The 24,427-nt window shown below is 40.4% G+C and overlaps 1 protein-coding gene across 4 annotated transcripts in view; it reads right to left on the bottom strand.

Annotated features, from left to right (window-relative positions):
• Nucleotides 1-1,354: 1,354 nt before the first annotated feature.
• The window catches only part of LOC307032566 (uncharacterized protein), a 35,069-nt gene continuing 11,996 nt past the window's right edge, over nucleotides 1,355-24,427 (bottom strand). Inside the window, exons 2-17 of one of the 4 annotated variants that reach the window (XM_079670640.1) lie at nucleotides 21,036-21,063; nucleotides 17,281-17,321; nucleotides 16,513-16,603; nucleotides 14,127-14,262; nucleotides 13,820-14,012; nucleotides 11,289-12,389; nucleotides 9,320-9,391; nucleotides 7,273-7,498; nucleotides 6,706-6,952; nucleotides 6,327-6,518; nucleotides 5,974-6,032; nucleotides 5,640-5,863; nucleotides 4,155-4,192; nucleotides 3,815-3,989; nucleotides 3,550-3,636; nucleotides 1,355-3,202 (exon numbers count right to left, since the gene is read on the bottom strand). In XM_079670640.1, coding sequence (XP_079526766.1) covers nucleotides 3,093-3,202; nucleotides 3,550-3,636; nucleotides 3,815-3,989; nucleotides 4,155-4,192; nucleotides 5,640-5,863; nucleotides 5,974-6,032; nucleotides 6,327-6,518; nucleotides 6,706-6,952; nucleotides 7,273-7,498; nucleotides 9,320-9,391; nucleotides 11,289-12,389; nucleotides 13,820-14,012; nucleotides 14,127-14,262; nucleotides 16,513-16,603; nucleotides 17,281-17,321; nucleotides 21,036-21,063 — 3,020 coding nt within the window. In that variant the 3' untranslated portion in view covers nucleotides 1,355-3,092. Of the gene's footprint in view, nucleotides 3,203-3,545; nucleotides 3,637-3,814; nucleotides 3,990-4,154; nucleotides 4,196-5,639; nucleotides 5,864-5,973; nucleotides 6,033-6,326; nucleotides 6,519-6,705; nucleotides 6,953-7,272; nucleotides 7,499-9,319; nucleotides 9,392-11,288; nucleotides 12,390-13,819; nucleotides 14,013-14,126; nucleotides 14,263-16,512; nucleotides 16,604-17,280; nucleotides 17,322-21,035; nucleotides 21,064-24,427 lie in introns of all 4 variants that reach the window. The other 3 variants (XM_079670642.1, XM_079670639.1, XM_079670641.1) reach the window with 3 other exon arrangements.

Here is a 24,427-nt window from a genome sequence, read left to right as displayed (position 1 = left end):
TTCAGGTGTATATCAGTATGTAGTGTCTCTACTTTAAAGAGTCCTCTCTTGCTGATGTTCAGGTGTATATCAGTATGTAGTGTCTCTACTTTAAAGAGTCCTCTCCTGCTGATGTTCAGGTGTATATCAGTATTTAGTGTCTCTACTTTAAAGAGTCCTCTCCTGCTGATGTTCAGGTGTATATCAGTATGTAGTGTCTCTACTTTAAAGAGTCCTTTCCTGCTGATGTTCAGGTGTATATCAGTATTTAGTGTCTCTACTTTAAAGAGTCCTCTCCTGCTGATGTTCAGGTGTATGTCAGTATGTAGTGTCTCTACTTTAAAGAGTCCTCTCCTGCTGATGTTCAGGAGTATATCAGCATGTAGTGTCTCTACTTTAAAGAGTCCTCTCCTGCTGATGTTCAGGTGTATATCAGTATGTAGTGTCTCTACTTTAAAGAGTCCTCTCCTGCTGATGTTCAGGTGTATATCAGTATGTAGTGTCTCTACTTTAAAGAGTCCTCTCCTGCTGATGTTCAGGTGTATATCAGTATGTCGTGTCTCTACTTTAAAGAGTCCTCTCCTGCTGATGTTCAGGTGTATATCAGTATGTAGTGTCTCTACTTTAAAGAGTCCTCTCCAGCTGATGTTCAGGTGTATATCAGTATGTAGTGTCTCTACTTTAAAGAGTCCTCTCCTGCTGATGTTCAGGTGTATATCAGTATGTAGTGTCTCTACTTTAAAGAGTCCTCTCCTGCTGATTTTCAGGTGTATATCAGTATGTAGTGTCTCTACTTTAAAGAGTCCTCTCCTGCTGATGTTTAGGTGTATATCAGTATGTAGTGTCTCTACTTTAAAGAGTCCTCTCCAGCTGATGTTCAGGTGTAGTGTCTCTACTTTAAAGATTCCTCTCCTGCTGATGTTCAGGTGTATATCAGTATGTAGTGTCTCTACTTTAAAGAGTCCTCTCCAGCTGATGTTCAGGTGTATATCAGTATGTAGTGTCTCTACTTTAAAGAGTCCTCTCCTGCTGATGTTCAGGTGTATATCAGTATGTAGTGTCTCTACTTTAAAGAGTCCTCTCCTGCTGATGTTCAGGTGTATATCAGTATGTAGTGTCTCTACTTTAAAGAGTCCTCTCCTGCTGATGTTCAGGTGTATATCAGTATGTAGTGTCTCTACTTTAAAGAATCCTCTCCTGCTGATGTTCAGGTGTATGTCAGTATGTAGTGTCTCTACTTTAAAGAGTCCTCTCCTGCTGATGTTCAGGAGTATATCAGTATGTAGTGTCTCTACTTTAAAAAGTCCTCTCCTGCTGATGTTCAGGTGTATATCAGAGCAACAATTAAAAAGAAAACAAAGAATAAAAATACAAATTAAAATATTGAAATGTCTGAGTTTTATTTGTAATAAAAAGCTGGAATGTTTTAGTTGAACAAAGTGTTTCTTACAAAGCGATTCCTAAATATTTCAGTTTGTGTGTGTCTCATTTAATAACACACACATTAGTGTTACACATTTTAAAGCATTTTATAATAACATATAAGGTCAAATATCATAACGTTATAATTACCGGTCACTCCCGGTCATTTTTTGCAGAGATCATTGTGAATTGTAATTGTTACATTTCATATTTTTACAATGCATTTTAATGTGTTTATTCAAAATATGAGTGAAAATGATCCTTGAATCCCTTCAAAAACACACAAGCATTTCTTAATAACAGCATCCAGTGACCAATTCACCTAAACATATTGCATTAAAAACAGTGCTTTTGATGCAATATGTGATTAAAATGCATTTAAACGATGATACTCGCAGTGATTATTAAGTGTTGTGATAACTGACCTTATAGTTACGATCAAAAAAGCTCTATGAATATTTAAGAGTGCTTATAACTAATATTATACAGTGATAAAAGCAGATTATAACACATTATAGGTATTTTTATAATGCATTTAAGGCATGTGATAGTGTTACAAAGCTTTCAAGAGTCTACCAGTGGAAACGTGTGCAACAAAATAAACATTTATAAATAACTAAAAGGTACTAACCGTTATGAAATAAAACTCCTCGTTATTTCCTCACTAAAGTGGCAACGAGCGCTACGAGTAAAAACTTTCATGAGGACAACAAAAACAAAATGGCTGCCTGCCTACAATTTGACTCACCTCTTCGTAAAGCTCCACATGATTCATTTCTTAACACATTTTTATTCAGTTTTTATCCAGTTTTCTCGTCGTCTCCGCCCCATGATGAGCATATTTAAATACAAGTTTAAACTGAGTTAGTTCAAGTTAATTCATCTTCCAGTAAGGCTGCACTATTTGGGCAAAAATAACTAAATTGTGAATATTTTTGACTGATATTGCAACAACGATTTGACGCATGATATAAAAAAGGGAATTATTTTTAATTAAATCATCATCTCAATTATATATAAAAATAATACGTGTGATTTTTTTTAGGTGGATCTGAACCAAACAAGGGTTTTAATTGAGTCTGTAAAATACTGTTGATCTCTTACTTCATTCAGATAGTTTCAAATAAGCCATTTGGATACTCCAGTAAAGTGTCTTTCTACTACTTTCCCGTTTAAATACTGCAGGTTGAAAATGTCTCTCGATGCAGATACAAAGGAGGAAATTTCATCTAACGGCTGTTCTTAGAAGCAGAAGTCCGACAGAGATCATATTCCCGATATGCATATCGATTTTAAGCTTTGAAACGGACGCAGGGAGATGCGCTTGAGGCCGTAGGAGCTTTAAAAGTTGTTTTTTTTGCAGGAATATTGGACAAAAGTCAGTGAGAGGAATAACAAGTCAAATCCAGTCCAGGTGGGAAATAGTCCACGGAGTCAAACATTTGAAAACACAAAGCGTTAAATCACATTTACTCTGGCGGCAAAGGTCCACCCTGTTAACGTGACGATATCCACTTTCCCAAAAATGCCAATACAAACTGAACAGGCGGCTTTTTTAAAATTAAAAACCGCCTGAAAAGTTTTGGGAAAATGTTGAAACACTGGAACATAACTCCATACGTTTTCAGCCCTCAAAAAAATTTAAGAAAAAAAAAAGTATTCCTAGTTTTCAGGATTTCCCTTTTTCCTCATCAGAGAAGGGAAATGTAGTTTTTAGGAACAATCCCACGCTTCCCGCCCACATCTCCCAGAATCCACTGCTCATCAACAAACTCCACCTGCGTTATGACGTCACCCACCTGCAGGGGGGGAGACACAAAGAGAGTAAATTATTTAGTAAACAAAACAAAAATATGAGGTTTTTTTTTTTTTTTTTGGTAAGAAATTAAGTTATTGTTAAAGGCAACAAACATTTTAATCAAAACCCAATAAACACAAATGTATTGTTGTCTTTTAATTGATTAATTTGCCTAAAATAATACAAAACAGCATCTATTCTGAGCCACACACACACACACACACACACACACACACACACACACACACACACACACACACACACACACACACACACACACACACACACACACACACACACACACACACACACACACACACACACACACACACACACACACACACACCCCTTTAACAAGAGCTCGCTCTCGCCCTCTGCTGTGAAGTCGAACTTGGCCACGCCTCTAACCTCTGCCTGCTGGCCTGTGATTGGCTGGGCTGGAAACAGAAAGCATTCAACATTTTAATATATTATTTCTACTGATGGGAACGTGTGTGTGATGAGGAAGTGTTTATAATTGATTCTCTGATCTGGAGACTGGATAGATTTAATTTTGTATTCATTTGTCTATTAATTTAGTCATATATTATATTGATGGGAATTTGTGTGTGTTACCATTGCAGGGCTGTGTGAAGGCAGCAGGGTAGAGCCCCTCCTTCCCCCCCAGCTTCCCTCTCCTCCAATCCGCATCAATGTGCTCCATCACCAGGATGAGTGCCCCCTGCTGGAAGGACAGGTCCTCTGCAGTCTGACCGGGGAAATCAAACAGAGCCTCGACCCACTCCTCCACCTAAAGAAAAACACAAACAATGGATCTATTAGTGACATTTGGACAGGAAACATAAAATCTATTTATTACAAAATAAAAATTGAGTGATAATGTGTAATATTTAAAACATAAATTATCACTAATCCTAAATAAAAACAACTTTTGAACACAAGGGATCGTTCTTACTGTAGTCTGAGAGTCTGGATCCAGGGAGGTCTCTGGTGCTGCTGAGGACACAGTAAATAATAAATGAAACTACTATTTACAGAGATTTTTAACCATGAAATATATATGGTGGTGCAGTGATGACGTATTTCTGTGTTGGACTCTAAAAATATAGCAGAAAATAATCTCTATTCAAACGTTTATGATACTTATAAGTTTAGTTCAGCAGGATAATCTCCACATATTAACACATTAAAGCTAATGTTGGGCTATAAAGGAACTACAGCACGGTCACATCACTTCACGTCACCACCGCTAAGCTAAAGGTAGCTAATGTTGGGCTATAAAGGAACTACAGCACGGTCACATCACTTCACGTCACCACCGCTAAGCTAAAGGCGGCTAATGTTGGGCTATAAAGGAACTACAGTACGGTCACATGACTTCACGTCACCACCGCTAAGCTAAAGGCGGCTAATGTTGGGCTATAAAGGAACTACAGCACGGTCACATGACTTCACGTCACCACTGCTAAGCTAAAGGTGGCTAATGTTGGGCTATAAAGGAACTACAGCACGGTCACATGACTTCACGTCACCACCGCTAAGCTAAAGGTGGCTAATGTTTGGCTATAAAGGAACTACAGCACGGTCACATGACTTCACGTCACCACCGCTAAGCTAAAGGTGGCTAATGTTTGGCTATAAAGGAACTACAGCACGGTCACATGACTTCACGTCTCCACCGCTAAGCTAAAGGTGGCTAATGTTGGGCTATAAAGGAACTACAGCACGGTCACATGACTTCACGTCTCCACCGCTAAGCTAAAGGTGGCTAATGTTGGGCTATAAAGGAACTACAGCACGGTCACATGACTTCACGTCACCACCGCTAAGCTAAAGGTGGCTAATGTTTGGCTATAAAGGAACTACAGCACGGTCACATGACTTCACGTCTCCACCGCTAAGCTAAAGGCGGCTAATGTTGGGCTATAAAGGAACTACAGCACGGTCACATGACTTCACGTCACCACCGCTAAGCTAAAGGTGGCTAATGTTGGGCTATAAAGGAACTACAGCACGGTCACATCACTTCACGTCACCACCGCTAAGCTAAAGGTGGCTAATGTTGGGCTATAAAGGAACTACAGCACGTCACATCACTTCACGTCACCACTGCTAAGCTAAAGGTGGCTAATGTTGGGCTATAAAGGAACTACAGCACGGTCACATGACTTCACGTCACCACCGCTAAGCTAAAGGTGGCTAATGTTGGGCTATAAAGGAACTACAGCACGGTCACATGACTTCACGTCACCACCGCTAAGCTAAAGGTGGCTAATGTTGGGCTATAAAGGAACTACAGGACGGTCACATGACTTCACGTCACCACCGCTAAGCTAAAGGAGACTAATGTTGGGCTATAAAGGAACTACAGCACGGTCACATGACTTCACGTCACCACCGCTAAGCTAAAGGAGACTAATGTTGGGCTATAAAGGCTCACCAGTACTTCCTGTCACAGTGCTCTCTGTTGTTGTCGGTTTCTCCTCTGGAGGCTCCAACACTTCGGCGAAGTTCAGTGGGAAGATTCCGATTCGTCCGTGGATCTGGCCCCGCCCCCAGTCCTGACCAACCAGCTCCAAGAGGGCGATGACATCACCCTGAGAGAAGGTGAGCTCGTCCTCCTCCTCTCCCTCATAATCAAACAGGGCGACGCACCGAGGACCGCTGCACAGACAGAGGAATGTACAAAATTAGATACAAATAGTTCATATTTAGTTATAAATGAGTAGTTTCCTTTACTTATGATATAGTAGTGTTTCAATATTGTGTGTTACCTGACAGGAGGAGGGTTGAGTTGTTCTTTCTGCTCCGAAGACTCCACAGGAAGAATGGACTATCGGACAAAGGAAAATCAAGTCTTGTAAAATAATTGTGAAAAACACAAATTATCTTTCTATATTATTGCTAATTAGTGTTGGAAAGTACATGCATTCAAGTAGTATAGACATTTTTAAACAACTTGTTTTGTACATGTATCTCTATTCAATGCTATTTTATACTTACACCACATTAATACGATTTTATTTATTATCAAACCAGCTTTTTGAGGTAAATGTAATCACTATATATTTAAAAAAGGCAAAAAAAACATAATAAAAAAGGCTTTATAAAAAGTGTCTTCCTGTACCTGTGAGTCTGAAAGGCTGAGGCCCTCCAGGTCGGATTTTGATTGGCTCTCCTGATCCGGCGCAGGCTCTGGTTGGCTGTCCAGGTCCAGGAGACTCTGTGATTGGTCGATGACGATGGTTTGACTCTTGCCCTCATCTGATAGGTCCTCTGAGGGGCTCGGGTCGTCCAGGACGATCAGCACTTCTTGTTTCTGAAAATTAAGACGTTATAACGAATATCTATGATGGTGTTTTGTGTGTGTGTGTGTGTGTGTGTGTGTGTGTGTGTGTGTGTGTGTGTGTGTGTGTGTGTGTGTGTGTGTGTGTGTGTGTGTGTGTGTGTGTGTGTGTGTGTGTGTGTGTGTGTGTGTGTGTGTGTGTGTGTGTGTGTGTGTAAACCTCGTAGCTGTTGTATAGAGGGTGTCCAGGTTTAGGGCGGGGGGGAAGAGGCGGTCCTCTCTTTGGCGCTCGTTGAGGCGGCACCTGATTGGTTGACTGGTTGGCAGTGGAAACAGAGGGGGCGGGACTAGTTTTGGACGCAGGAGGAGTCTGATTGGCCGAGGAGCTGGCGGCTGGAGGCGGCGGACGCCCGGGAGTGGATTTGATTGGTGGAGGACGAAGGGGGAGGAGCTTCACACCAGAAGGGCTGGCGGGAAAGAGTGAGAATTATTATTATGCTCCATAGCTTCTCTTGTTACTGTACATTTGTAATTCAACATGTATATTTTCTACTTTCTTTAATGCCATTGTATTTTCTATTGAGATTTGTTTTCTATTTATTTTAATTTTGATTGTACAATGCCATGTTTTTTTATGCTGCTGCAACGCAAACATAACCCAATTTGGGATCAATAAAGTACTTCTTATCTAATCTTAAATAAACAATATAAAGAAAACTCATTTCATTTAACTTCTATCTGTACCGTGGAGCTCAGTTTGACTGTTGATCACAAATGTGCTTCTTACCGTGGAGGACGAGGGGGGTCAGACGTTGCGTTAACGCTGGTTTCTGGTTTGCTTTGGATCACGGGGCCTTTCCTTAGAGCGGGAGCGGGATTTGGAGGTTTTATAGCGGGAGTTGGAGGTTTTATAGCCGGAGTTGGAGGTTTTATAGCCAGAGTTGGAACCGGCGAAGGTCCTGAAGGTTTGGGGGCCAGAGAAGCAGCTGAAGGTCTCGGGGCCAGATTTGGAGCTAGAGGTGGAGAGCAGATCCCAGAATATATTGCTAGTTCTTAGTGTTCATATCAGAAGCTAAAGAGAGATAATAACTGTAGAAGCCATATGTTAAAATATATAATTTCATGTATTATGTGTGTATATACTGTAGATATATTTGAACATTGAATTTCTTTGTTATTAGTATCATTATATCATTTATTTAAACCAGCTGTTGTAAAATTGACCTCGTGGCCGACCGCAGCTGCTGGCAATGAGAAGGAGAAAAGAATCAAGGAGCAATATCGTTTTTTGAACTTTGAAAATATGTGTTTTGTACCGATACCTTTTATTTAAGTAAAGGGTCAACCAAACTTACCTGAGACGTATTTGTGTTGGAGTCAAGCCTATGTGCATATATAAATGTTTGGATTAGACGGAGCTACACTTGTCAAAGACAGAAAGGCACATTTCATATAGTCCACTTTAAAATATAATACACTGTAGTTAGCCATTACTGTACATTTGTATTTCCACATGTACATTTTTTACTTTTAAATGCTATTTTATTTCTATTTGAGATGTTTACATTTTGGATTGTTTATTTCTAGTCTATTTGTTTCTCTATTGTACAATGCCATGTCTTTTGATGCTGCTGCAACGCAAACATTTCCCAAATTGGGATCAATACTTCTTATCTTATCTTATCCACTCATTGTCCTAAGGGTTTTTGTTTTTTAGCTGTTATGGTTATTTGTTACATTTACATTTGGTGTAAATACTGGTCTTTTGCATCTTTTTTCAATACTAAATTGTTTCTTAAAAATACTTATTTTTTATTATCCTTATACATTTCTTTGTTTACCTACTTTGCTGTTGTTTATGTTCGCACCACCAGACACCAAAGCAAATTCATCGTATGTGTAAATGTACCTGGCAATACACTTGATTCTGATATGTAGTTATCGTCTCTTTTTTCTTTGTTGGTGTCAACATGTACAAGTCAGATGTACTTAAAGTTACCCAGCTTAAAAACATTAAGGGTACAGCAGAGTAACTATTGCACACAGCCTGCAGATTTCTTTCTTCTTTGGCTGATTTTGTAAACTCTTTCACAACCAAGAGCTGTGACGAACATAAATCAAATTGAAAAAACAACTGAACAAGCTCCCTGGATCCCACATGTTTATAAAGCAGCCAAAATAAGCCTGGATAGTTGCATAATGGGAATTCTCTCTGAAGAAGTCGACCAATCACATGGCTAGGCTGAACACACACAAACAAACACATTAAGCAACAGCTGAGTGCACACAACAACAGTGGAGCCTTTTTTCTTCTGGCACAATCACTGCATTTTTCTTTCACATGGTCTGGAGTGACTAATATAACCCCCCCTCTCTGTCTTTGTGACACACACACAAAAAAAATCCCTCCATATGTTTGCATATTTTCTGCAACAACATGAGCACGATGTGTGTCACTGAGCTCTCAAACACTTCATTGTACTGAAGCTACATCACACACACACACACAACCACACACACACACACACACACACACACACACACACACACACACACACACACACACACACACACACACACACACACACACACACACACACACACACACACACACACACACACACACACACACACACACACACACACACACACACACACACACACACACACACACACACACACACACACACACACACACACACACACACACACACACACTTTCTGCAACAACATGAGCACGATGTGTGTCACTGAGCTCTCAAACACTTAATTGTACTAAAGCTACATGGAGCTAGTGTTCCCTCTCTCTCACACACACACACTCCCACACTTACCGCTGGCTCTGCGTGGTGCGGTCAGAGCTGCTGGTTTGGTCGGGACGTCTGGACGGAGACTTCGTACTTTCACTAAAACAACAAAATTCAGAAGAAATTAAGATTATCATTTTTTTTTAGACTACTACTTACATTTTTTATTAGATTTTCAACCTTTACAGCACTAATTATAAAAAAAGACTTTTTTTAAAAACTTTTTTTTTCCTGTAATTTTGACCTACAATTGATCATTGTTGCATCTTGCTAAATAAACACATTTAAATAGAATAATATAATAAAAAAATATGTTCCCCACTGTTATAGAACCACACGCTTATACATTAAAACAGTTTTTATTTTCCACATGTTACTTCTAGCCTATTAAACCTGATGAAATCTGATCTGAGTGTCAGTTTGATATCAGTAGCTGGTAAAGGAACTACAAAGCCTCCCATTGAGAAATCCATCAAACTAATCCGGCTTATCAGCTGTGAGCAAGTCTGAAGTTCAGTCAATGACTCCAAACCAAACAGAGAGCTAATCTTTATTATCTGGGAGATAAGCAGCACGTTTCCCCCTGCCTCGAGTAAATATTTGTAAAATGACCCGCTGTGACGAGCCCCGTGTCCCTGCTGTCCCTGTTATGTGTATGTCCCTTTAAGGATTCTCCCTTCCTCCCTATCAGCACTGACTGATGGCACCTGGCCTCCGGTAACTGAAGAGTGAGAGGCCGTATCTCAATGTCGAGTAGAGCTGCTGCAGAGCCACTATTTCAAGTATACTAGGTCATCGAGTGGCGCCGAAGGACTGTTTATATGCATTTTAAATGCCCAGCATTCGGCGCCACTCGATGACGTAGTATACTTGAAATAGTGGCTCTGCAGCAGCTCTACTCGACATTGAGAAACGGCCACAGGCTCCAGCCAGAGTCGTGCTCGCTCGCTCTCTCGGTTGGAGGGTCTGTTTTTGAGAGCAGCTAGCTACCTGACTTATGCTTTTGTTTCCCTCCCTCTTATGGTGCATTTCCACTGCAGGGCCTCGCACGGCTTAGTACGGTATAGTTAAGCCTTGGTAGGCCAGGCTCACTTCATGCTGCGTTTCCATTACAGTTTAGTAGCTGGGGCGGTAACTATAGTAACACAGTGTAGGAGGAGCTGAGGAGACGTCATCTTCAATGCGAAACACAAAACCAACATCAGCTGTCAGCTGTTAGCCCTCAGAGCTCACAGCTCCTCATATCTGTTCAGAAACTAGACAAAAGTTAAACAAGTCCAAACCACAGACTGTCTGTGTCATGGAGAATACAGTCGCTGGTTTGTTTATGTCTGTAGGCCGTTGTTGTGAGTGTGGACGGTCGGAGCATATACAACGTTAGCTTAGCCAATCTCCATTCAGAAAACAAGCATTTTAAAAAGGTGTTTCGCCTGCCGTCTGTCTGCAGACTTGTCAAAGCATTAATTCATGGTTTTTACTAACCGGTATCAGTATGTTATTACTTCGGCATCATTTTGAAACATGTATTATAATTAAATCACTGTCAAATATGTTCATTTAGTTGTAGTTGTAGCCCCCTAGCCAGCGATTCTCTCTCTAGTTTAGCATACTCAGCCCGGTTGTTGGCCCGGAAAGAACTACGATTTTGGAGAGCCAGAAAAACTGTGAAAGGTACCCGTTAGCGGAACTACGACTAGTGGAAACACAACCAAAAACAGGCCGGGTTTGCACGGCACGATTAAACAGCGCTATAAAAATCCAATGTATTATTATTATAAGTGACTGTTATTTTGTATATATTGATTGTTGTGCTTTTATTTATGACTTAATGTGTGCATATGTATAAATGTGTATATATTCATCTTTTTATACATATTTTTATATATATTTGTATTTTTTGTATTGGGGATTGTGGAAAACGGTATTTCGATCTCTATCTGTACACACAAACGTAAAGATTGACAATAAAGTTGACTTTGAAGTTAATAACCCTTACCAGTTTGTTTCGCAGCGTCCTGCGTCTTCTCACTTCCTGTCTCAGAGTGAGATCCACTGCTGAGCTCCACAAAGGGTCTGGGGGGTAAAGTCGGGGTTCTTTGCCCAGCCGAGGAACTCTTTTCCTGGGCAGGAGCTCCGACGCTGGCCCTGGGGGCAACTGGAGGTCTGGGTGGAGGTTTAGCTTGAGTCTCACTGACAGAAGGGGTGAGTTTGGGGTGAGGAGGAGGTCTAGGGGCGGGAACAGGACCAGCAGAAGGTGGAGGGGGGTCCGTAGTGGTCTGAGGTTTTGGGGAAATGGAAGGTTTCTCCGTGTTTTTCACAGGAACCACAAAAGGTTCAGATTTCAGGACACAGGAATCAGGTTCAGGGGTTACATCTGTCTCGGCACCCTCCTCCCAGAATCGCTTGCAGGACGGTTTGGCAGCTTGTGCAACATTTTTGGGTTTCGGGGCAGTAGGGGGTGCGGATTTGTTTTTTTCGAGACGAGGACGTGGTTTGGGTTCAGGTCGGGTTTCGGGTCTTTTTGTGGCGGGAAAATCTCCACAGCTCCCATCAGCCACCTGTTGTTGCTGCTCAAAGGCTTGTATCCTCGCTTTTAACGCCGCCATGTCGTCTTCTCCCTTTTCCTCCTCGCTCTCCGATTGGCTGCCGCTGTCGCTACGGCGATCAGGGAAACCCCAATCGTCAGCGCTGAACGCCTCGAGAAGCTCCTGAAGGTATTTCCCTTGACTTACTTCCTGTTTAGCCGGGTCACTTCCTGTGCGAGCAGCTAGTGTAGCTGCGCCGTCGTCTCGTAGCTTCACCAGAGTCTGAACTCTGACCTCACTGCTGATTGGAGGAGGAGCGCTGAGCCTGGAGCGGGGGCGGGGCTTAGGAAGCTCCAATGGGACGCGAGAAGAAGAAGAAGTGGAAGGAGGAGGAGCTTCTACTTCAACGGGCCGATCCCATTGGTCCGTTTGAGAATCAAAAGTGGAGGGAAGGTGTGAGTTTGGTGCCACGCTGAGTGCTGATTGGCTGGTTGGGATGGTGATGTCATCAATGTGAGACTGCTTGGGAGGGCTGGGGAAAGGCGGTCGTTGTGGTCTTACTGGTCGTCTCACTGTAGACACATTATTATTTATAATTGTTAGTGTACAGTTTTATTATCAGCTGTTGTGTTTTTATAACTCTGGTACAACAATTTCCTTTGGGATAAATAAAGTCCTATCTTATCTTATTTGCATTTTCAGAAACTGGCATACACATCAAATGAGATACAGTTAAATCTACAAGAATATATATATATAATTACTATTTTTATTACTATTCTGAGGGTGATTGATGTTATGTGTTGTTTACCTAACTGATTTTTCAGGTCTCGAAAATGACATTCCCAGAACAAATGATCATAACTACACTTCTAAAAAAAGTAATAATCTTTTTTCTCAAAGCAATGATAAACCTGTGAGTTGGATGTAGAAGAGTCAGAATCAATATAGATGCTTTTATTTATTTATATATATAAGCAAATTCAGATTGAACATAGTAACGAAATGTAAATTATAGTGTCCGTCCAAAAAAAAACATTACTTAAAGAAAACCACCCTTGGATGATGGGATGGTAGACTAAAAGCTTTAGGAATCCAAAGTACAACATATAATAAGTACCCTGTATCAAGATTGATGCAAAACAAGTGACATTTGACCTTTTTAGAGAGGTTTAGCACAAAAAAAAAAATCTGGGGTCATTTGGGTGGATTTGCCGTTTCTCTGGAACCCATTGGTCGATTTTGATGATTGACACCACTTTTGAACCGCTAGAGCCAATAGAATCGAAGGGAAAGTTCCTAAATCCACCTACACGTTACCAAATAAGGAGTGAGAGTGATGCGCACGCAGTTTGCCCAAACCGAAAGCTATGTTACGCTCTGAAATCTGAAAACTAGTAAATATGATGATGGATTATCAGTAATCATTTTAAAGTGACAGACACATTGGATTAACCTTGAGCAGCGTTTTTATCGTTTTAATGCCATTGAAGACAACTTTTGATCAGAAAAACAACAAAGGTAAGACATTTGTCGTGTTGGCTACCTAAAGCTACGTTGTGTGTCGTCTTTGCTGGCTTTCGCTGCGGTGAGTTTTGATCACACAGTGATTATACTTATACCTGTAGAATCTGTGGAATATCAGCTTTGATCTGATATCTCGTATGTGCAGTTACGATAAGTAATACATTATTTATACCGTGAGTGCTATGCTAAGTGCGTTAGCATTTTTTTGCTCAGGGCTCATTTAGATGCTTCTTACGAGACTTGTATTTTGTTTCGGTACAAATGGTTAATATCATCAGTTAGCTGAGTTTCTTCCCGTTAGGAGGGTATGACACATTCATAGTTTGTTCAATGTTAAGAATCCCTGAGACAGTTTCGTGAGAAAAAAAAGCCCGTAGCTATTACGAGTAATAAGTGACAATCTTTCTTCTTGATCTCTTAAAGTGTTAAATGAACTTGTACATGTTTACTAGAAAAGAATTGAGCTTTCTCTCACCCTGGGGGTCGGGGGCAGATCCTGGGTCAGTCTGCGTGGCGATGGTTATTGTAGAAGCTAGACGTGATGATAATGATGACAATGATGACAATGATGATAATGATGATGATGAAGAGCTGGAGGGAAGACGAGGAAGAGGAAGAGTCTGCTCCTGTGTCTTCTCCCTGATCACCTCCTCATAGGATGGAGGAGGCTGAGGAGGAGAAATGCATGTGTCCAATAGGTTGTAGTGCATGTGAAAGGTCTGCAAAGGCAATAATCTCTGTCTGAAACGCCTCCTTTGTTTACTTCCAGATCACAGACTCACCTTAATGGACGGAGGGATGGTGGGACCCCAGATCTGAGCGGCAGGAGGGGGGGGCGGGGGGAATCCTGCAGAGGCCCCCGGGAACCAGGAAGTGGAGGAAAGCGGCTCCGCACACAGGATGGTGATCTCCGGGCGTCTAGAAACAAGCACCAACAACAACAGGAAGTCAGCAACAGAGAAATATATGGTGAGTGTAATTTAATTATATATGTGTCACTGTCAGTTTAAATTCACGCCTAGCTACAACATATTTCTATTCTATTTTATTTACTTCCACTATTTTATTTGTTTTATTGTGTTGCACTGCTGGAAGAGCCTGTGACGTCAGATTTTCATTGGCATAACTAGAAATAACAATAAAAGCGACTGAGAAATCCATGAAATTACACATTTCATCATTCCTAAACATAACTAGTAGATATTTTCTAGTTTTCTGACTTTTAATCCTTTAGATGTTCGATTAAAACCACCAAAAAGTATTATTTTCTTTATACTTTAATGCAAAAAGGGATATTTGTAGCCAGTCGGACATATAAGTCAATGAGAATCAACATTTTATTTTTTATGCATTGGGATTTCTTTGTGCAGGAAACCAGGAAAATCACATTTTTCTTTGCCCAATGTTTTTGTACTTTATGTGTTTTGCCTGCACACTAGGGCTGCAACAAACGATTAATTTGATAATCGATTAATCTATCGATTAATGAAACGATTAATTGACTATTGTGCCTTGCACAATTTCTCAAACGCTCTTATTTAGCCATCAACTTTTAGATTTAGCTTGAGGTTGTTTTAGGCATGTGGAAACTAACAACGAAGACAATAAAGATGAATACTTGATTAAAAAATGCATGCATGTAGCAGCCGCGCTTGTGTGTTGCATGCATGTAGCAGCCACGCGTGTTTTGCATGCATGTAACAACCGTGCGTGTGTTGCATGCATGTAGCAGCCGCGTGTGTGTGTGTGTGTGTGTGTTGCATGCATGTAGCAGCTGCGTGTGTGTGTTGCATGCATGTTGCAACCGTGTGTGTGTGTGTGTTGCATGCATGTAGCAGCCGCGTGTGTGTTGCATGCATGTAGCAGCCGTGTGTGTGTTGCATGCATGTAGCAGCTGCGTGTGTTGCATGCATGTAGCAGCCGTGTGTGTTGCATGCATGTAGCAGCCGCGTGTGTATGTGTTGCATGCATGTAGCAGCCGCGTGTGTGTTTTGCATGCATGTAGCAGCCGTGTGTGTGTGTTGCATGCATGTAGCATCCGCGTGTGTGTGTGTGTTGCATGCATGTAGCAGCCGCGTGTGTGTGTGTTGCATGCATGTAGCAGCCGCGTGTGTGTTGCATGCATGTAGCAGCCGCGTGTGTGTGTTGCATGCATGTAGCAGTCGTGTGTGTGTTGCATGCATGTAGCAGCTGCGTGTGTGTGTTGCATGCATGTAGCAGCCGCGTGTGTGTGTGTGTTGCATGCATTTAGCAGAGCGTGTGTGTGTGTTGCATGCATGTAGCAGAGCGTGTGTGTGTGTTGCATGCATGTAGCAGAGCGTGTGTGTAAACTGCCCCGCCCCCTCGCACACACACGGGGGAGAGATCTCTCGTCTGGATCGGAAAGATCGAAAATACACCATAGACACATTTGTTTGTCTTTTTGCATATTAGAAAAGGAGTTGGCAAAACTAAGACTGCGATATAATGTTTTTGTTGCAATAATACATTTGACATATAATGTCTCCAGTACCGATAAAAAGACCAATAACGTTGGAGCTTAACGGCGTGTAAAACACACGTGATGACATCACCAACGAATCAACTGAATTAGTTGGCAACTCATTTGGTTATCGATTAAGTCGATTAGTTGTTGTACCCCTAGTGCACAGGATCTGATGCAGCTAAAATGATGAAACGATTACAAAAACAAAAAGCCCAACTCTGCCCTGAGTGACGCACAAGGGTAGTTTATGAAAAGGGAATTTAGTTCAGACTTTGTAAAACTATTTAAAAATAAACTTATAAAAGCTTCCAAGTCCAGCAGGAGGAGGAGGTTGATATTGAATCCATTAAAACTCCTCACATGAAGATATGGACGGTAAACACCAAACATCACGCTTGCTTGTTTACTAAAATATCCCGTTTTCCTGACATGACAAATAACTTAAAGAGCATCAACATAAAACAGTACGACAGAGGAGACAACAAGATATCTGTGCTATATTTAAAAAGCAAAGATACAAAATCAAACAGTAATCTCATTAGGAAATGCTCCCATATGGACAACACACTTTGCACACTGGTTTAGCTTCAGTAAGCATATGTGTATGTGTGTGTGTGTGTGTGTGTGTGTGTGTGTGTGTGTGTGTGTGTGTGTGTGTGTGTGTGTGTGTGTGTGTGTGTCACCTCCTGTCTCTCTCTCTGTCTCTCTCTCTGTCTCTGTCTCTCTCCCTCTCTCTCTCTCTAGACGACTCAGAGAGAGACGTCGTCCTGGAGGCTGAGAGACACACAGGAAACAGTTCATATAAAACATAACAATACTAACAAACAAATACTTACAGATAAAGCCTGTAATAACTTAAAAAGTGCTGCTATCAGATTTCTTCCTGTGTTTCCTCAGTGCAGGTTCTTGTTATATTTGAAATTTGGTACAGAAAGAGTATGACGCTCATCAGGGTTTTTTAATAGAAAGATATAGTCTGAGTACTGAGGCGCTGATCTTGTTTATAAGATGTATAAATTCTCTCGAGATACAAGATGGCGGCGCGGACGTAAGCAACAACGTGATGTCAGAGCTCCGTAAAAACAAAGCTGTCTCCGCCGTCTGACGCTCTGTTTGATACTCAGACTTCTGGAGTCATTATATCGTTTTTCGAGGAACAGAAATATTGTTTTCTGGAATCACTTTACGGGGGGAAAATCGGCATTTTTGGTTTGAGTAAGAGGGCGCAGCAGCGTCCCCGTTTGAACCCCGATGCCATCATAGTTTCCGTTTAGTTTCCCAGATTGTCTTTATGTACTTGTAAACCCCTAAAATAATCTGCACCGTGATGACAGTGTGATTTGCAGCGACATGGTTTCTCTTTGTGTTTAAATGGAGCCTATCTGCACTAAAGCACACAAAGAAGAACAAGATCAAGAACAAGATGAGAAACTCAAAACGCATATACTCACTTCTCTTGATGGCCGCTCTGATGGACGACAGAGGACCCTGACTGCAGAGAAAGCAAAAGAGAAAGAGAGGAAAACATGAGTCACGTTGTTTAACCTCAGCCAACCCGACTGCAGTTTAATGAAAACCCAATATGTTTATTTCTAGCTCTCTTGGAAAAAGGACCGATCCTTTCCACAAACAACTGCTGTGAACATCCTTTTCCATCCCAGAGGAGACAAACTCAAAGACAGTATCATCACAGATATATATATTAATAGAGTGGTACAGAAGCAGCCTTAATACCTTTATATATAATCTGATAACAAAAACGTTCATGTTGAGACCAAAGAGACAATCACACGTCCAGAAGGCTTTTGACGTACACTTAAGACAAATATATAGTGGGCTAATGAAGAGAATACCAAGCTTTGAATTAACTGTTCGAAGATAAGCACATCTCATGGCCTTTTTGTAAGATGTATTATGAATGGTTTAACTGTTTTGAATCGCTTGCTACATGCAATAGCATCTGTTGTTAGCATCTTTAGCTGAATCCTCAGAGAGAGATTTTTTGGAAAACTGCCCTGAAATTCACAGCCGTCTACTACCCTAACGTGTTCAGGAATCAAGAGACTCACCCAGGAGACAGAAGGAGGTCAGACGGGTTTGACTTTCTGTCTTTTAAATCGTCTCTGTGTCTCTTTTCTTTGTCTCTGACTCTCTTTTACCCTTCCTTTCTCCTACAGAGCTGTTAACCATGAACACACACACATGACTCACCACACACACACACACACACACTAGGGATGTGCATCTCCATCACTGAGGCCGATGCGATGCGCATCTCGATACGTTACCACGATACGATACATTAACGATACCTTTGAAACACCAGGCGATGCGATACGATACGATTCACCCCTGTTGCGATACAGTTCGATACGATTTGATTCAACATTATGCGATTCGGGGCGATACGATGCAAAAATAATGATACTTCAATATGGTACGACAGAGGATTTTTGTTTTATTCCTTATATGCAGCAAATCATACATTAACAAAAAAGTGCTTTACATATTTGGTACTGCACATCCCATCATGCCGTTTATTTTTTTACCTTTAAAAGCTCTCCAGAGTACAATTGTATAACACCTCACAGTTAAACAATGTAAGGATGCATTGCTCATGATTAACAATGTGCAAATAACAGCTACCATAGAGCAATGCCCATACAGCTGCCAGCCTGATGTGCTTAACACTCAGAGGCTAACTCACCAGTGAGCAGAAAGCAGTGGTTTCTATCTGAACAATAAAGAAAACAAATAACCTTTCACAAACAGGTATTTCATAACTGCTTACAGTAAGGAAGACATTTAAATGATTATTGGCCGTCACAGGCTGCTGTAAGCTAAACACCTCTCTCTGACAGAACACCTCACTGAGTGATTTAACTCATATGTCTCACTTTCAGGTTTCTCTTTTCAGCCGCAGACCCCATGTCGCCTCTTTATGTGCGTCGCTAAGTTCCTCGTACTACTTGTGTACTTTAAAGCGGCTCGGCATCGTTAACAATTTGCGAGTGATTTTTCAAGTTGACCGTCTGTAGTAATAGTGCCGCGCACATATACCATCAGGACGTTACTGATGGGGTGCGGCTGCGGAGTGATACTGTGTGTATGCAAGTCCGCATCTATGTATCATGGCTGTAGACCTGTTAAGTAATAAAGATACCTCATACAAAGGTCTACGGATACCTTATTACTCTCCATGACCTGCGGTCAACTATATAACATAAATGACTATTACACCGTCTTTCTTGAACAATCCGAAGTGTTGCCAAACGTTTGATTTGTAGGTATTTTTCGCTGCGCTGTGTTTCTCTTTCTCCTCAACTTCCGTGTGTGTTGATAACTGAGACTCTCGTTCTCCGTAGTGGCGAAGCAAATATCAAAGATCGTCTCTGCTGAACGTTGACAAGATAAGGGGATTTTATATGAATGAATCGTTTTTTTACCGATGCAAAGACGCTACGCAATCGATGCATCGCGAGTTCAACGCAAACTGTAGCCGATGTGCACTCTTTCAACCGGTGCACTCGCATCTTGAACGTTTATGCCGGTGCACCGATGCGAATCGGTGAATCTTAACATCTCTAACACACACACACACACACACACACACACACACACACACACACACACACACACACACACACACACACACACACACACACACACACACACACACACACACACACACACACACACACACACACACACACACACACACACACACACACACACACACACACACACACACACACACACACACACACACACACACCTTTACTTTAAACAGCAATGGAAACCTTTCATCCCCCTTTTTCCATTTCAGGCCATCCACAGGAAAAGGGTTTGAAAAAAACATTTGCAAAACAGATCTAGTTCAAACGTGTTGGTCATTTTTGATGCTGTAGTTTCTATGTTTTTGACTTTCTACTTTTCCTTTTTGCTGAGGTAGTTTTTTGTTGTTGTTTGGCAGATGTTTGAGCCCTTTCCCTTTCCCCCCCATGACATCACTTTTAGGGAGTGTGTGTCAGATTACAGCTACAAAAGGCAGCAGGAATAAAAGGCTTGTTGTCTTTTGAACGAGCTTTTCTTGAAGGGTTTCAAACAGAAAGTGACAGAAATAGAATATGAGAAGATGCCTAAAGGAAGGGAGGGGTTTCTGATTCTGTTACCATGAGTAAAGCAGTCTTTTACCCAGTTTATTTTTACATTACATTGTTATATTTACCCCTATTTTGTTTGTAATGTGCAGAAGCACGCAGAAAGTGTTATTCAAACAAGCCAATGTGAAAGTAGACGGCTTGCTGGATGTTAAATATATTTTATTTGAAGTTTCATGAGGAAAATTGACACCATTTGTTGATTTTATGCACGCACACAATGAATATAAACATGATTATTTCCCTTTAAACCTCACATTAAAGAGGTCCAATTGTGCTTTTTTGGTGTTTTCCCTCTCCTGTAGTTTGTTATATAGGTTTGTGTGCATCTCAATGTTCTGCAAAGGCTTAACCCCCCCTCAATGTGGTTTTAGCAGCTAAATCAGTCAGAATATATCACTCATTTTACTGTAATTCAAACTTTAAAACCAGGAAAAGACAACATTCACAAGATTAAAATATGTTTTATTTATATATTGCCCAGTCAGAGTTAATTATTCACTAAAGAATTATAAACTGATGCTTTAAGAAAACGTTCATTAACTTTATACACACACACACACACACACACACACACACACACACACACACACACACACACACACACACACACACACACACACACACACACACACACACACACACACACACACACACACACACACACACACACACACACACACACACACACACACACACACACACACACACACACACACACACACACACACACACACACACACACACACACACACACACACACACACACACCTTTCAGGAGTGTGTCAGACGGGAGGAAAGTAGATCCGGCAGAAAATAGTCCCAAGCTGCTGGACTTTAAGAGCAGAACAAGTCCACCTACTTTGTGTTCTTTCACATGTTTAAACTCTAACAGAACAGCTGATTTATCCGTCTGTAACTTGCTTCTTTCTGAATCACGAGGAGTTTCAACATCAAACGCATCTCGCTGGCTCAACCTTGCTCAGTCCATGTGCGTCAAATTAAACATTGAGTGCCAGGTGAGTCAGAGGCGATGAAAAACTTACCTGAGACGATGCTCTGGCTTACGTCGACCTGGGAACAGAAAGAGATTGTTAATAAAAGGCCTGAACATTCTTTTTTTAATGTGCGTTTTTTTTGTTTAAAAATGCTTTATGGACTTAAAAATGGGCATAAATGCAATTTTCAGGCTTTTTTACTTGTATTTTGATCACATCCATCTTGTTTTCCAACTATATTTAATATATTTTCTGTGCTATGCACAACAGATGGTTACACAGATCAAATAATTATTAAATCAGAGTAAAATAGGGGATAGTGCAACAACAAGAGGCACCAGTACAAATAAAAGCAAGACATAATAAATAAATAAAAATAAATAAAGCGCTTTGAGCACCAGGAAAAGCACTATACAAATTAAATGTATTATTATTATTATAAGTAAGTAAAGAAAACATAAGTCAAATCTATATAGTTTACAATTTAAATGACATAATACACATAATAAAATGAGAATTTGTCTTTGAATTGTTGTTTGAAGGAAGGTTTGTAAGCAACGTGTCCCTTCAGTTGTTTGTCGTTTTAATTGAAAACAGTCCTCTGCGGACAGGAAGTGATGCGTCCTGTGTTTCCAGTTTGTTCCTAATTTACAGTAAGAGTCGTGGTGCAAAATAGCGCCACCTACAATCCAAAAATAATCCTAGGAGAGAAAGATGCCACTGTCCATGTTGGCACTGAATCACAGGTGACTTCTGGGAAGTGTAGTTTAACAGTATCGTTAAGAAGCGACAATCAAAAAGTCAAAGGTAAATTACTACTGTATGTCTTCAACCTCGCCTCATAGTGAGAAAATAGATGGATAAGTAAATAGTTTAAGCTGTTTTTCTGCATCCGTGTGCATTTAATCATCTCCTACCTCCTTTCTTTTAGTGATAATCAGGTCGGCTTTACGTCCTGTAGTCTCCAGAGAAACAAAATACTAACGGTTTTGTAAAATAACACGTCTTTCTGTTAAAAAACGCAAAAAAAAAACCTATTTTCTGAGTCCTTCTTCTCTGCCTCCAGTCTCTCTCCGTCTCTATAAACTCTGACTGGACCTCCTGTGTTCCGTCCAGCCTCCCGATTGGCCGAGAGCACCCAGGAAGTGGCGCTGTGATTGGCTGCTGAGGGATTCTGCTGCAGTCATCAGGAGTTTTTTAACACTTCCAGATGTTTGCTCTGCTGCAGGCTGGAGCAGCGTTCAAACATGCAAATGCACAGCGCAGCAGATTTTCATTTAACGCTCAACGTCATCGGTTGGGTTTTCTTTTTCAGCACTTTATATGAATAATGGGTCCAAAGAGTACGCGGCTATCAACTCAAAAAGGGTTTAAACATCTTTCAACTCCTCTTCACTTGACTTTTTAGACTGGTTTCCAGATGGTTACAAGAACAAAGCTGTACAAAGATGATGAAATTGGACATTTAGCAGCTAAAGAGACGTTTATGGATGTAGGAAGGGACTGAAACGGAGCAAAAAGAGCGTGAATATTGGAGTTAAGCATGTATCAGGTGGACAGGTACACCGCTCGGGCTTTATGGTTATTTTCATTATTGTTTTATCTGTTAAAATGGTGGAAAATAATGAAAAACTGACCATCACAATGTCCTTAAAATGTTTTAACCCTACACTTCCTTACCCAAAGACACTGAGATGATTATGACTTAAAAACAAGAAAAGCAGTGTTTTTACTTAAATAAATAACTTCATTATTACATATTCTAACCTTATTGTTTCAGCACTAAACACCTCTTCAAGTCAAGGCTAAAATGTCTCTGCTTGTACTGTCAAGACACAACTTTGGACATGACAATTCAAAACATAAATACAATTTTTTTGAGAAATGTAAGTTTGTTTTTGCCCTTTTTGGTAAAGAAAACAACTCAAAAAGGGTTTAAACATCTTTCAACTCTTCTTAACTTAACTGTTTAGACTCATTTCAAGAAGTTTTCAAGAACAAAGCTGGAGAAAGATGAAGAAATTAGACATTTAGCAGCTAAAGAGACGTTTATGGATGTAGTAAGGGACCAAAAACGGAGCAAAAAGAGTGTTTTTACTTAAATAAATAACTTAATTAAGAATCATTACATATTCTAACCTTATTGTTTCAGCACCAAACACCTCTTCATGTCAAGGCTAATAATTCTCTGCTTGTGCTGTCAATGAAACACTTTTGACATGACTATTTAAAACATAAATACTATTTTTTTGAGAAATGTAAGTTTGTGTGTGTCCGTTTTGGAACAGAAAGAGTTCATACAAAAACAGATAAAAACCAAGAAGTGTAAAAGTCCAAAAACATAAATAAAATATAAGGAATGAATAAATACTATAAAAAGGTACTGTTATAATAAGAAATTAAAAGCTGTATAATTCATTCAAAATGTCAACGAGCCAAAACATCTTTCTCCTTCCTTTAAACCTGAGAACATCTTTTCTGTTGTCTCATAAAAATGTAAATATTTAAATAACAACAAAGCTGAAATTGAACATGACCTTTTGATTAAACTGCATTTCCCAACTCTAAAAGGGAGGGGCGAACACATTGAGATGCCAGAGAAATTAATCACAGATTGCATTTAAGTCATGAACCACAGAGCTGGAGCGCTGCACAAAAATTAAATACTTTCCCATGTGAGGTTTCATTAAAGCGGGGCTTCCAAATGGTTTCAATCAAAGACTATTGGATATCATATTTTTAAAGATGATCTGATAATAGTCACTCCAAATGGCTTGTTTTTATCCCGTCTATTACACAACCACAGCTGACACAGACACATGCTCCTAATCTTGACGTGTGGTGCAGTGGGCTGTGCGTTGGTGTTTGGATCAGGGGGTCACAGGTTCAAACCCCACTGCAGTCAGCATGTCGTTGTGTCCCTGAGACACGTCATCCCAAAGTGCTCCTGTGGGGATTGCCCACAGTGTTGAGTATGGAAGTCGCTTTGGATAAAAGCGTCTAACAAGTGACATGTACTATGTTTTAACACTCTTTCTTTAAGTATGAACATGTGTTTATTGTTTGCCACAGAGAAGGACAGATGTTATTTTTGATGTTGGATGTTTTTAAATGTGTTTCTGTAACGCACTTCCCTGTCAGATCAACTGTCTCCTATTGATTGAATTTGAACTTCCCATTTCTACTACTTTTGTTTATTCTAAATAAGTTGTAAATAAGTGAGAAATGCAGATACAACTTAATATGTCATTAAATATCAATTAAAGCTAATGAAATCATGATATAGCACATATTGAAGACATCTAGTCAAGGAACTTTATATCTGGGAACGTTTTGCCTTTTTATGAAAGCTGACAGAGGATTTAATAATTGACAGAAAGCTAATAATTGCCCGTAGTTTTGGTTTCCAAACATCCGAAATGCAAAGAAAAAATCTCCCT

Source organism: Notothenia rossii, assembly GCF_949606895.1.
Source record: "Notothenia rossii genome assembly, chromosome: 3".
In the NCBI taxonomy this organism is placed as follows: domain Eukaryota; kingdom Metazoa; phylum Chordata; class Actinopteri; order Perciformes; family Nototheniidae; genus Notothenia; species Notothenia rossii.
The sequence above is the reverse complement of the archived record's forward strand: the minus strand, read 5'-3'. Positions and strand labels throughout refer to the sequence as shown.